Source organism: Lampetra fluviatilis, chromosome 4, assembly GCF_964198595.1.
Source record: "Lampetra fluviatilis chromosome 4, kcLamFluv1.1, whole genome shotgun sequence".
NCBI lineage: Eukaryota > Metazoa > Chordata > Hyperoartia > Petromyzontiformes > Petromyzontidae > Lampetra > Lampetra fluviatilis.
This window is the reverse complement of record NC_136278.1, coordinates 25,814,171-25,828,439: the sequence shown is the minus strand read 5'-3', so window position 1 is coordinate 25,828,439 and position 14,269 is coordinate 25,814,171. Positions and strand designations below refer to the sequence as shown.

At 48.5% G+C, this 14,269-nt stretch overlaps 1 protein-coding gene across 2 annotated transcripts in view; it reads left to right on the top strand.

Moving 5' to 3' along the window:
* Positions 1–14,269, top strand: part of LOC144931695 (laminin subunit alpha-1-like) — a 140,053-nt gene that overhangs the window by 108,909 nt on the left and 16,875 nt on the right. The window contains exons 40-51 of one of the 2 annotated variants that reach the window (XM_078855867.1): positions 567–705; positions 902–1,004; positions 2,029–2,145; positions 3,082–3,264; positions 4,175–4,329; positions 5,547–5,699; positions 7,085–7,218; positions 8,394–8,553; positions 9,965–10,086; positions 10,861–11,023; positions 11,822–11,966; positions 13,519–13,654. In XM_078855867.1, coding sequence (XP_078711993.1) covers positions 567–705; positions 902–1,004; positions 2,029–2,145; positions 3,082–3,264; positions 4,175–4,329; positions 5,547–5,699; positions 7,085–7,218; positions 8,394–8,553; positions 9,965–10,086; positions 10,861–11,023; positions 11,822–11,966; positions 13,519–13,654 — 1,710 coding nt within the window. Of the gene's footprint in view, positions 1–566; positions 706–901; positions 1,005–2,028; positions 2,146–3,081; positions 3,265–4,174; positions 4,330–5,546; positions 5,700–7,084; positions 7,219–8,393; positions 8,554–9,961; positions 10,087–10,860; positions 11,024–11,821; positions 11,967–13,518; positions 13,655–14,269 lie in introns of both variants that reach the window. The other variant, XM_078855866.1, reaches the window with a different exon arrangement.

Here is a 14,269-nt window from a genome sequence, read left to right as displayed (position 1 = left end):
GTGTGTGTACTGTGTGTGTACTGTGTGTGTACTGTGTGTGTGTACTGTGTGTGTAGTGTGCTGTGTGTGTGCTGTGTGTGTACTGTGTGTGTACTGTGTGTACTGTGTACTGTGTGTGTACTGTGTGTGTGCTGTGTGTGTGTACTGTGTGTGTACTGTGTGTGTGTACTGTGTGTGTGTATGTACTGTGTGTGTACTGTGTGTGTGTATGTACTGTGTGTGTACTGTGTGCGCTACTCGGCAGGCAGCTGTCTCGTGCGGTTTCGCTTTGTGCGCCCGTTTTTTTGGAACGCATCTACCGCATACAGCGAGGGGAAAGCTGTGTATAAATAAAAAACGCTAACCTCAATTTTAATAAATAGCGCCACCGAATTTTAGGAACTGGAGGTCAGAGAGTGCGCTGCATTTATATGGGCCAATTCCAAAGCAATGTGTTTACAGCCTGTGGTTTCCAATCTCAGCACATACTCCCGAGCTTATGGTGATCTCCCGACACTTGCTTTAGAAAGAGCTCATATATATTCCTATTTTTTGCCGTGCACTCCCCTTTTTTTATTTCTTCACAGCATTCTTGATGAGACAAAGAACCAGACGTTTGATGCGACGGCTGCTCTGAATGCGTACGGGGCGATCGTTCAGGCGGTGGCGGACGCGGAGGAAACTGCTCAACAGGCCGACACTGTGGCCAGCGAGGCGCTTGCTCAGGTGCGGTCATGTCGCAACTCGTCAAACACCCCGTGATTACGGCCGGAGCGGTGTCAGATCGCTCCCGCCGCTCGTTTCTCGCCGCATCCTGCAATGCGGTACGAATGCAATTTTAAAACGTGCGTGCGTTATTGACAGAGGGGGGGATGGCGGGGTGAGGCCCTTTTCCGACGGTCGTGTTTTGTTCGATGGTCAGGCCGCGGGTCCCTCTGGCTCCCTGGAGCAGGCTGGGAGGGCGTCCCTGCAGCTGAGCAGTGAGCTGCTCCGAGAGACGAAGGAGCTCAATGACAAGGCCACCGGTAAACCTGCACGTGCTGAACACTCCTGCCCATTGGGTGGTTCGTGTTTATTACGTGCTGAAATGCTCAGCCACTAAATTGCAGTAACTTGTTTCACGTAGTTTTTCAAGTTTGTGCTTAAGAATAATAGGTTTCACTTGTTAAAATGGTAGCTTCAACACGGTGATAGGCATGTCACCAGCCGTGTAAATGTGTGCACCGCAAGTTAGTTGATCGGCAGGTCGTGTGCGGTGGGCTAATGTGGGGATATTCCCACGTCTTCCAGGACACCTGGCCAGCGTGTAATGGTAGGCCAAATGTCCTCTTGAGTTTCTCTCCAGAGTTTCCATCTAAAGAGGCTGCATCTTTACCCTTAAAGTAATATGCATGTAACAGCGATGTCATCAATGGTGTAATCGTGCTACCGGTCAAGTAGCGCCGTGCTTGGGGCGTGAAGCTCGTAGTTGAAAGGCTGATAATTAAAATGGCGGTTGGATGTTCACGTGCCGCTTCCTCTGTCCGATCGATAAAATGAGAGAAACTTTGTGGAAAGAGAAAACTGGCTGCACTTGGGAATAACTTTACCCCTGCTATACAAATATGGAATTTCCATCACGGGCTAAGGGCTATTTCAAAAAAAGAGATTACCAAATCCCAACCGTCATTTCATCAGGGGCACTGTGTTGCAGAGGTCGCAACCGGGTATCCGATACCCGTACCCCTACCTGATACCCGGCTACCCGTACCCGGCCGGGTACGGGTACGGGTAGCCATTTGCGACCCTGGTGCGGCCGGGTACGGGTAGGCCGTGAGTCACTGGTGAGTAACCGTTTGTCACTCATTTCGGGTAGGGTACGGGTAGGGAACGGGTACCCGTACCCAGCCGGGTACGGGTACGGGTACCCATTTGCGACCCTAGTGCGGCCGGGTACGGGTAAGGAATCAAACCCCGTTTGCGACCTCTGCTGTGTTGATTGCATTCGATGCTGTGATTTTAATCCTCCATTGCCTCTTCTGCGTGTTGTCATCTGGGCCACCGGTTTAGGCTTTTCTGACCGCCTGGCGGCCATTAAAATGCAGGTGACAAACGGCGAGGACAAGACCAAGGCTCTCGCGCGGCAGCTGGCCTCAGCCCTGGCCTCTCTGGCCTCGCTGCCTAATGGTGCGTTTTTCACCAAGACGCGCACACCCAACACGAACCTGCCCCGTGCCATCTCTTACTACTGCTGTTACTGCTGCGTGAGTTCTCGTCGTTGTGCTCTACAGCTCTCTGGTCTCGTCTAGTTCAGATTTTTGAATAGCACCTTATTCCGAGGTGCTCTACGACGATTACAAAATTGTACACGAGGTGAAAGTGGTTGAGATAGAGTGGGGTTGTTGTTGAGAGTGGTGGTGTAGTCATGGTGACAGGTAGGAGAACTGGCAGGAGGGGTTGGGGTAGTGATAGGGGTTTGGGTAGTGATAGGGGTGGGGGTAGGGGTGTCGGGTTAGGGGTGGGGGTAGGGGTGGGGGTGTAGGGGTGGGGGTGTAGGGGTGGGGGTAGGGGTGTAAGGGTGGGGGTAAGGGTGTACGGCTGGTCGTAACTGTGGGGCAGGGAGAAGAGAGGAGTACAAGCAGGTTTTGGTCTTAATTAGAGTGAGAAAAGGTGATGTCATCAACACCTGTACATCAACTAATTAACATTTCTGACTATCGCTTGATGAATCTGGTTGTTAATCACCAGCGAAACGTCGTACTTGAGTTGTAGACGTCGTGGGTTTACTCCTCCACACACCGGTGTGCTGAACTAGTAACAGATTGCCACGTTTTGTTTACGTGACAAACCTTACTAATTGGTTGTTTCGGGTGGTGGCGGGTTCAACGACACATTCATATATTTACACTGTCAGACTTAAAGCCATCACTTTTGCAATATCCAATCGCCTATCTAGAAGCAATCAGGTCATTCAGAATCAACGAGGGAGCTACAAATGGATCGTCCAGTACACCGCGTAAAAACAAGTGGAGGTGCAAAACGGAGTTCTTATACTGCATTGTGCAAAAGTATATATATACAGTGTGTATATGTATTCACAGTTCTAGATATTATGTCCCTTAGACACAAGCCGCGCCATGGAGGAGGTGACGGAGGCTGCCAAGGGCGTGAGCGAGGTGGCTTCGGGGGTTTTGGAGGAGACAATGGACCTCAACAAGAAGATCATGAACGTGTCGGAACACCTTGACAAGGCGGCGGAGAACGAGCGCTCGGCCAACGCTTTCATCGACGACTCGGCGAAGAACAGTACGGACCGCCCACCAAATGACCCCGAAGGGATCTTAAAATATGTAAAATGCGTATGTAATTTCCAATTGCGATGCAAAGAAGACGCAAACAACTCAGGAGGGGAGCGTGTGCGCACAATTGTCGGGCTCGCCAGTTGTGAACCAAAGGGAGCAGGAGAGAGAGAGAGAGGAGGAGACAAATTGGGAAAATGTAAACGGGGGAGAAGAGAGCGAGAAAAAGGATGGACCGGAAGGGATAGAGTAGCAATAGAGCGGTCGGATGAAGAACTTTCTTTAGTAATTAAATCGTTGGCATTCAGAAAAAAACTATTTGTATCGCGTGTTATCCGACGTTTCATGCCACGTGCTAGGAGCAGTTAGCAGTAGTTGCTGACCCGTGCCCGCTTACTGGACATATGTAACCCGTTGGATTATTCCCGTCTAAATAGAGATTCCGTTTATGAGCAGCCGGCAACTTTATATAACCGAGGGACATTTCGATTTAAAGCTTTCGTGACTGCAGGGATTCATCTTCTTGGTTCTTTCGGTAAAGTCACGTAGAATGGAAATAATAAAATAGTAAAAATAAAACATAATAAAATAATTCTCACGACGTTTCGGCCACAACGCAAGCAGCCGTCATCTGCCTTTCTGACAGACCTGTTCTTCACCTGAGGACGACTGCTTGCGTTGTGGCCGAAACGTCGTGAGAATTATTTTATTATGTTTTATTTTTATTATTTTATTACTTCCATTCTACGTGACTTTACCGAAAGAACCAAGAAGATAAACCGAGGGACACTTCCCCCGACACGTGGGGCGAAGCGTGGGACATCGTGGCAAACGCTGCGTAGCACCGCCCACAGGCAGCACGCGAGGGGCGAAGAGCCGACGATCGTTTCGCTTTCCTCCTCCGCGTTTCGCCGCAGTTGCCGAGGCGAGCGACAAGCTGCGGGACGTGGAGGAGCGGGCGGCGCGCCTCTCCAAGCGCATGGAGCCCTTCGGAGCGCTGCAGGACAACCTCGGGCGGAACATCTCCGTCATCAAGGAGCTCATCAACCAGGCCCGCAAGCAGGCGGCCTCTGTGAGCATCTTGACATGCGGCGCCCCCCCCTCCCCCCCCCCGGGGAAGGGCGCACGAGGCCGTGATTGGCTTGTTAACTTCTTCTCCGTAGACCCTTGGTGGTTTGGGTCAGAGGTCGCAAACGGGTTTTGATTCCTTAACCGTACCCGTACCAGGCCGCACCAGGGTCGCAAATGGATACCCGTACCCATACCCGGTCGAGTACGGGTTCCCATTCCCTACTCGTACCCGTACCCTACCCGAAATGAGTGACAGACGGTTTCCTCACCAGTGACTCACGGCCTACCCGTACCCGTACCCGGCCGCACCAGGGTCGCAAACGGGTAGCCGTACCTGGCCGGGTACGGGTAGCCGGGTATCGGGTAGGGTACGGGTATCGAGTACCCGATTGCGACCTCTGGTTTGGGCTGTTGGGACGTGAATGAAAGTTTCCTTCACCGATATCCCCTCGCGGGGGGCTCTCCGTTTCTCCGAGTTTGTCGCTGCGTCGTTGGAACTGCTTCCGTCTCACCCGGTGTTTGGCATTAAGATGTTCCTATTCATATCTGGAGATATAGGACGGAGTTCCGCTTAGGACAGCTCGTGTATTTTCTTTCACCAACATTGTCGCGTAATTAGTTTGCGCAATTTTTCTTCTGATGTTAGTAAGCCTCTGGAGCTGTGCACTTTCAAATCTAGTTTGAAAACGTGTTTCTTCAGAACTGCTTTCTGTGTTTTAGTTTTTAAATCCTTTATATTAAGTTCACTTGCTTGCTTGCTTGCGCGCTTACGACCGTGCAAATCTTTCGGTCGTTTTTTAACCCACTTCCCGTGATCCAATCGAGCTGACATTTTGCACACAGACTCGTTGTACGTGACAATTTATTTTCGTGAAAAAAAATTCCTAAATTTTCAACATTTTAGGAAAAAATATATATATTTAATTACCAATTGCTTAATGGTGGCAGGCAATCATCTGACCCATAGGTGGCAGCCATCTCAAGCCAGAGGACGAGAGGACTCTAGCCGCCACGCATATAAAGGATTTATAGTGAAAAACTTTGTTTTTACGGGTTAATTTTTTTTGTCCTGTTCTCCGCACTTCCGATTAGTTGGCTATGTCCGGTGTGAAATAAGTTCTACGTACATGTTTGACATCCAGTCTACCTTATTGTTTTCATTACTTACATCGTCCCTGTAACTCAGTGTTGAATGACTCTCCTCTCATGTGATCACAGATCAAGGTCTCCGTGCAGTCCGGCACGGGCGACTGCGTGCGGACGTACCGCCCTGAGATCCCGCATGGGAAGCTCACGTACAACTCCATGGTGCTTCACGTGAAGACCTCGGAGCCAGACAACCTGCTCTTCTACCTGGGAGGCTCTCAGAACGTGTGTAACAAAGACAAAGATCCCCCAGTATAGCCCTTAGCAGACTCTTGGGGCAAGTTCTGTTGGCGAGCACCGAAATGAAGGCCCCGGCACACGAGGGGGTGGCTGGCCAGCAGAACGCCCGGCCGCCAGTGTCTTCCGGGTGGCGATGTTTTTACACGTCACACTAGTGACTCTACTAGTAGGTTTTTACCCTTTAAACTGGTACAAAACTGACATCTTTATACAAGGCATCATGTTTGCAATAACCGCAACACAATCAGTCCAAATGCAAACAAAAAGAAACAACTCTGATAATGGTAATGATATCCACTGTCCTTGAAGTTGATTGGTCCACACCCGAGACAGCTTCCCTTAGAGCCTAGTCTCCATTGGTGTTGGACCAGATGACGCCAAAAGGCGTACAACTCAAAAACAGCGCACTATCAGAGTATTGAGAGCTCGGGGTAAGCATTTACACTATGAGACCTCCTTTACTAGTGACTCTGTTGAGGCCGAGTTCACCTCGGGAAGGCCCAGGACCAGTTTTATTGTCGCCGGTGTTGGCCGTAATCGGGAATCGAACTCGGGTCGCCGGGTTCGTAGCGCAGCGCTGCTTAACCGCTGCACCACCACTCGTACACGCAAATATTGGTACTTGGCCATACTTCACCACACTGATCAGTGCGGGTTGGTGAAGGCGGAGACCATAACATGCGGGAGACCCCCATTCCCCTCCCCCCCCCCCTCATCCCTTCTTTCCCCTGCTCCCTTAATTTCTACTTCCTTCACCTTCCCTTCCCATGTAAAAATGCAGATTCTCTGCTCCGTCGGTGGGGCAGTGAGGCCTAATCTCCCCCCCCCCTTCCTCCTAACTCAGGAGCACAGCGTTTGGGACTCAAGTCCACGGAGTTTCTGTACTCCTCCCCCCCCCCCCCCCTCTGTACCGGGCTCCTCCTGAAATATGATTAAAACGTGCAAACAACAGACGCGGGAGAACGGACATGTGCCACAGAGTAAAACAAAAACAAAAAAACTTCTTGGTTCTTTCGGTAAAGTCACGTAGAAGGGAAATAATAAAATAATAGAAGTAAAACATTAAAAAATTATTTTCATTTTTATTATTATAATAATAAAATAACAGAAATAAAAATAATAAATTTATTTATATACTTTTTTATTTCATTATGTTTTATTTCTATTATTTTATTATTTCCCTTCTGCGTGACTTTACCGAAAGAACCAAGAAGATGAATACCTGTGGCCACGAAAGCTTTAAATCGAAAAAAAAACAACAACGCTAAAACGTTAAAGACGCTCGGCAAAGCAAGCCTAAGGCAGCAAACCGAGCGCGGGAAGGCGGGAGCCGCCAAACCGATTGCCACCCCCTCCTTGTCGCCGGGCAGCCGGACTACATGGCGGTGGAGATGCGGCGAGGCCGGGTGAGCCTCGTGTGGGACGTTGGCTCGGGGCCCGGACGAGTCGAGTACCCGGACCTGGCCATCAACGACGGCAACTGGTATCGCATCGAGGCGACCAGGTATGTGCCCTGCGTCCGGGAAAGGCGCATGCGCATGCGCGCTAGAGAGATGTTACACCTTGTGATTATAAGATCGGTTGCTGCATTGGCCTCGCAGAGTCGTCGTTGTTGCTCGTTCTCGTGCACCTTGATTTACCATGCACGTTGGTTCATCCTGAAGGTGCTTGTGCAGTGTCATGCCATGTGTGTATATATAATAAGTGATCATTCACAGCCTCTTGCCAGTCCACTGCTCTATGAAGCCGTCGCAACACCCTGTCCGTCATGGGGGGGGGGGTTGTTTGACCAAACTTCACCACTCTGGTCAACGTCGGGGTGGTGAAGGGGGGTCCCAGCACTCGTTCATATGGCACTCACGCACGGATGTCACCTAATGGTTAGGGAATCCAATTCGTGTTGGCTGATTAATCGCGCAATGCGAAGATTACTACACCACCGCTCCTCCCTGCTGTACATCAACATTTCCCTATTTAGCATTGCACAGATGGAATGCATATTTGGTTTGGTGTCTGCAACACATTACCGAGCAAGCAATTTGGTATTCAGGCAAAGTGTGCTCTATGCCCGAGCACAAGGAAGTAAAAAAAAATATGAAAAATATGAAAAATACATAGCAATGTATCCCAGTCACGTGATGATCCCACCGCAGCGATTCCTTAGCACATGCTGTTATTTCAGCTACCACTTATCTTATCTGAAAGGAATTTAAATAGCGCCTTAACCAAGCACTTTACAAACAATTTACAACGGTACAATATATGGATCTAATGGTTGAGATGAGGTGAATTTAATTCGATGAGAGGAAGCAATGGGCAAACCTGTGTTGTGGGAATTCGGTGAAATCGAAATTGATTACAGTAAATGTGTTGAACTTCTTTTGCACCGTACATAGCCAACCTTGCTAACTTGAGGTGCGGGGGGAAGGACAATAAACTGAACACAAAAAAACTGTTCTAAAGAAATGAGTGTTCAATCTAGATGATTTAAAAGTGCACAGCTCCAGTGGCTTCCTAAAATCAGAAGGGAGAAACGTGCCAGATGATGGCCGCAGGAGCGCATCTGAAAGCGCGCGACGCAGTGACACTTTCACCAGCGGCAGGCCTGTATCTGTCCACGCTTTGCAATGGCAGGGCCGACGGCGCGTGGTTTATACATTGGGCTCTATGCGTTCCCAGGTCCCTGAGGGTCGGCGCTCTCTCCATTCGGGCCTTCAAGGGCGACCGAGGCGGAGTGAGCCAGCTGCCCAGCAGCGGGACGTCACCCGAGGGAAATTCGGCCTTCGACGTGGACGAGACCACTTTGCTCTTCATCGGAGGCCTCACTGGAGGGGTCAAGGTGCGGGCGGGACGCGCCTCCTGTGGTCCATCTTGTAAAGCCACTGAACGTTGAGCCGCACCCGCTTCTGGCAGTGTGTTTTATTGCCCCCATTCCGCGTGTTGAGGCGAATATTATAATAATAGGGTTTTCCCCTTTTTTCTGGCAACAAAAGTGAAACCTTTTTACGAGGAAACATGTTTACCTTTAGATTTGAAACTTTCGTGACTGCAAGGATTCATACTCTTAGGTGTTTTCGGTAAAGTCACGTAGGTAAAAAATAAAATTAAAATTAATAAAAGTAAAATAAAAATAAAAAATCACGACGTTTCGGAGGCAACACAAGCTTCCGTCTTCAGGTGGAACCGTCACAGCACGATTGCTGTATCAAATAATTGCTTTATCAAGTAATCGTGTTGTGACGGTTCCACCTGAAGACGGAAGCTTGTGTTGCCTCCGAAACGTCGTGATTTTTTATTTTTATTTTACTTTTATTAATTTTAATTTTATTTTTTACCTACGTGACTTTACCGAAAAAACCTAAGAGTATGTTAACCTTTACCACAATACCTGCAGTCAGAATGCAAACAAAAAACACACTCTGATAACATATGCATTGTCCTTGAAATTGATTGGTCCACACCAGAGACAGCTTTTCTTAGAGCCTCGTCTCTATCGCGGTTAATGTAAACATGTTTCCTTGTAAAAAGGTTTTGTTCCCGAAAAAAACCTATTATTATATTTCGGTACTGGCAAAGGAGGCCTCATGATGAGGCAAATATTGTCGGCGATCGGCTCTCAAATCCCTCATGAAAAAAAAAACGACGGGGCGGTGCGACCAGCACCATGTCTGGCCACATTTGTCTCCACAGACGTTGATATTTTTTTACGCACCTCACCAGGTGGTAATTTTAAGGCTGAGCCCACTTAGGGGATGCCCAGCACCGCTTATGATATCACTTACCGCTGGCGTTTGCCGTGTCTGGGAATTAAACCCAGGTCACCGGGTTCATGCCGCACCACGCGAACCACTCCGCATCTGCTCCCCACACTTCGCACCGACAAACGCACACAAAAAGACAAAGATCCCCCGTAAAGACTTGACAGGCTGTTGGGGCAAGTGCTGTTATCGAGCAACTATGAAGGTCTGAGCGCCACGCGAGGGGTGGGTGTCCACCACACCCGGCTGCCTTCGTCTCCCTTATGGCGATGTTTTTACACACCACACCAGGTAGTCAATTAAGGCTGACTCGACCTAGGAGAGGCCCAAGACCGGTTCAGATAATCATCACTGGTTTTGGCCATGAGCAGGAATTGAATTTGGGTCACTGGGTTTGGAGCGAGTGCACACACACAGACAACCACACAGACACATACAACCAAGATGACACTGTAATGATGCTGATACAGTTGTTTCCCCTGCTGCCAGAAGGCCGATTCGGTGAAGGCCACCTCATTCAAGGGCTGCATGGGAGAGGCATTCCTGGATGGCCGCTCGGTCGGCTTGTGGAACTTCCGTGAGATGGAAGGAACTTGTGGTGGCTGTGAGATCAGGTAAGGCTACCAACGTTCAACAATGATGGTCGGAGTGTCAGCCAATGAATGGAGTGCGTCTGAGAGACCTTCCACGGCGGAGATGGAATAAAAATGATTACGTTGTAGGATCATGAGGGGTGACAGTGGTCATCATCCCGCAGTGAATTGACCATGGCTGATGATTGATATGACAATCGATGATTGTATTGGCATCCACAGCATGAGATGTATCTACATTTCGATTTAAAGCTTTCGTGACTGCAGGGATTCATCTTCTTGGTTCTTTCGGTAAAGTCACGTAGAAGGGAAATAATAAAAGAGTAAAAATAAAAAATTATAAAATAATTCTCACGACGTTTCGGCCACAACGCAAGCAGCCGTCCTCAGGTGAAGAACAGGTCTGTTGGAAAGACAGCGTCTGAATGAACACCACCACGCTTCTTCCCCCTCTAACCCAGTTTAAATATACGCTCCAAGCCTGGTGGTAGTTTCATTCAGACGCTGTCTTTCCGACAGACCTGTTCTTCACCTGAGGACGGCTGCTTGCATTGTGGCCGAAACGTCGTGAGAATTATTTTATGATGTTTTATTTTTATTATTTTATTATTTCCCTTCTACGTGACTTTACCGAAAGAACCAAGAAGATGTATCTACATTGTCATTATTGACACGAAACGCATTGCCCCCCGCCGCCACGCTTCACCCATGTAGTTGTCATCATCAACCCAGTCATGGCCATGCTCCCGTCTTATGGTCATGCTTCCCGACTCACGCTGCCTCTGTGTACCGCAGTCCCCAGGCAGCCGAAACAGAGGTCTCCACACAGTTTGACGGCGAGGGCTTCGTGCCGGTGGACCGGCCAATCCGCTGGAACTCCGAGGTCTCCATCATCACCTTCAAGTTCCGCACCTTCTCCCCCAATGCTCTGCTCATGTACTTGGCCACCGCTGACAAGGCAAGCCGCTGTCCACCATTTGGTGGACCGCTCCCACCCACACATTGCACTCCCTGGATTAATGATGGGCAGCTGATAAGGGTTGAGGGATGGGGCAGATGAATGAAATGTTTGCATCGTTATAAATAACGTGCAATAGTTGTCACTTTTACACGTGTTAGAAATTGCCTTGTGGTGTGGTGCGGTAGTCACAAATATGTATTGGCTTTATTCTTCATAATCGTCCTTAAGTTACGTGAATGCCCAAATCACCCGTGTTCGATGTTAATGCCATCTCCAGTATCATAATTACCGTTGATTTTCTATGAACAACTCCCGAGAAATTTGTATTTGCTTACAAGTGAGCCTGTTTTAAATTATAAGGCAATTGTCAGTTTAATGCGTAGCAGCAGGCTTTCGCGACCAATATCATCCATAACAGAGGTTTCTTTTTTTGGTTAGATCGCGTAAATATATAAATGTGTCGTTAAAACCCGTCACCACCCGACACAGCCAACTAGTAAGGGTTGTCATGTCACTAGTACAGTACACCGGTGTGTTGGAGAGCCAAGCCACAACATTTACAATCTGAGTACAGTGACGTTTCGCCAGTAATTACAACCAGCTTCATCAGGCGACAGCCAGATTTGTGGAGAAGTCCACCTGTTTCGTTCCTTATATAAAGGCGTGTATGTGGTGACCACGCTTCTGCGCTCTTGCGCATATTTCTGTAAGGTGACGAGCTGTAACGTAACGCGTGTGAATGAAAAAAAAACTAAAATAATAAACGTCGCTCTCCTGACACTTCGGTGGCCACAGAAGGACTTCCTGTCCATCGAGCTGGTGAACGGGCAGGTGCGCGTGTGGTACGACCTGGGCAGTGGACCGGGGAACGTGACCAGCGACAACAAGCACAACGACGGCAACTGGAGGAGCCTCAAGTTCTCGCGCAGCAAACAGATGGGTGCGATCGCGGGTGGCACTCGCCGAACACGCCGGTCGCTCACGTCTGCGCATCTCGCGTTTTTTGGAAACGTCGATGCGTTTCAAAGAATTGGCGTGCACAAAGCGAAACCGGACGAGGAGACCGCTGCCTGCCGAGTAGCGCACGCACAGTACATCCAGTACACACTCAACGACGTTGTCCCGCGTCCGACCGCATAGCCGCGCTTTGAGCGAATTCAAACCGCATAGCGGAGATAATTTTGGGTAGAAATGGGTCGCGCAAAACGAACCCACGTAAAGCGAGGGAAAAAACCTGCATTTTGTGAAACGTGGTGACACGATACTGCCCTTGGCTTTTTGCGCTTGTGCCGTTCCAAACGAAGCTGCCAGCACGTGGAGCGAAACGTCAGACATCGTGCCATACAACGCGCGGTACAAACCTGAAAACACATTGGAGAGCTAAACATGATGACTTTATGATTCAAAAAGTTTCTATTCAATAACAAATTGATTACTTTACATTGTAGTCCAATGTCGCGGCTGCTCGTGTGACATTAACCCATTGCGTACAACATTAAAATAAGAAGAAGAAAATCTAGATTAGAAGTTTTCGTGACTCCAGGGATCCATACTTTTTGGTTATTTCGGTAAAGTCACGTAGGTATATAATAAAGTAAATTAAATCACGACGTTTCGGGCGCAACACAGCAGCAGCCCCTTTTGCCCACTTCAGCAATTGTTTCTTGCTGTGGTTGTCCCACCTGATGACGGACGCTTGTGTTGCGCCCGAAACGTCGTGATTTAATTTATTTTATTTATACCTACGTGACTTTATCGAAAGAACCAAAGAGTATAGAAGAAGAAAACACCAATTCTCAAGTACGCAATTTGATGCATGTTTTGTGTGCTTCAGCATCGATATTACTACAATCAATTTTGCTCCATATTTCTATATTAATCGATGCATCGCCAAACCTCTATCATTGGTTCTGGTGACTGAGTATTCATTGGGATATTGCGCCAGCACATTTAGTGGTCCATTGATGGATCCTGGAGGTTAGGGGCAGAATAAGCGTATACACATATACACGATTGCCATGCCTTGTGATTTTGTGTTATTTCTTGTTAGTCGGCTAATGTATGTATGTTGAACTTCTTTCGCATCGTATCTAGCCAACTGTGATAATCGCAGGTGTGGGGGAAGAACACTTAGGGGATGTCCAGCACCGGTTATGATATCACTGCTGATGTTTTCCATATCTGGGAATTGAACCTAGGTCACTGGGTTCATGCCGCACTGCGCAAACCACTCCACATCTGCTCCGCACACTTCCCACCCAGAAACGCACACCAAGATCCCCCAGTATAGCCTCAACAGACTGTTGGGACGAGTGCCGTTAATGGAGCACCTAATGAAGGCCGGAACGGCTTCAGCTTTGCTGCCAATTGGGAGCTCCGGCGTAGCGTGTGAGTTCGGTCGATGCTCGTGTCGTCTCCTGCCTGCAAGCGTCACGGCGCGAAAGGCCTCTTTTTTGACCACTTGTTGTTTGGTGGCTGCGTGTGTTGAACAGGCACGCTGATCGTTGAGGACGAAGCTCGCAACGTGGTTAACAAAAAGAGCAGGTCGCAGGGCGCGTCGGGAGGTCTCAATCTCTCCTCCATGGATCTCATTTACTTTGGCGGGCTCCCCGAAGGGGTCATACCCAGGTATGTAAGCAAGGTCCCCCTGTGCCGTTAATAGGGCTGTCAAATTTCGGGCCCCGTAATTTCCTTCACGGCGATGGGAGATTGGCAGTGGTGAGCTATTTTTTGCAGCCGCGAACAATACTTTCGGGACACGACTATGCCTCCAAGGTCTTCATATATATATATTTAAAATTCCATCTTTAGCCTATTTAGCATACCAGGCTTTGTGCCTGCTCTTTATTTTAAAGGTGCACGGGGAGATAAATTTGAGTAGTGACATACATGAAAGGGAAGTGGGAACGTTTATCGCGTGAAAAAATGTCATTGGCAAAGCAAGGGGGGGATAAAAGGTTTTGCCAATGGGTTTTTAAATGTGTTGCATTTATTAAATTTCGATTTAAAGCTTTCGAGACTGCAGGGATTCATCTTCTTGGTTCTTTCGGTAAAGTCACGTAGAAGGGAAGTAATAAAATAATAAAAATATATTATTATATTATTTTATTTTATTACGTTTTATTTTTATTATTGTATTACTTCCCTTCTACGTGACTTTACCGAAAGAACCAAGAAGATGCATATTTTAAGTTGCAAAAAGCTGCTGTTGCGGCTGCTGCTGTTGCTGTTGCGGCTGCTGCT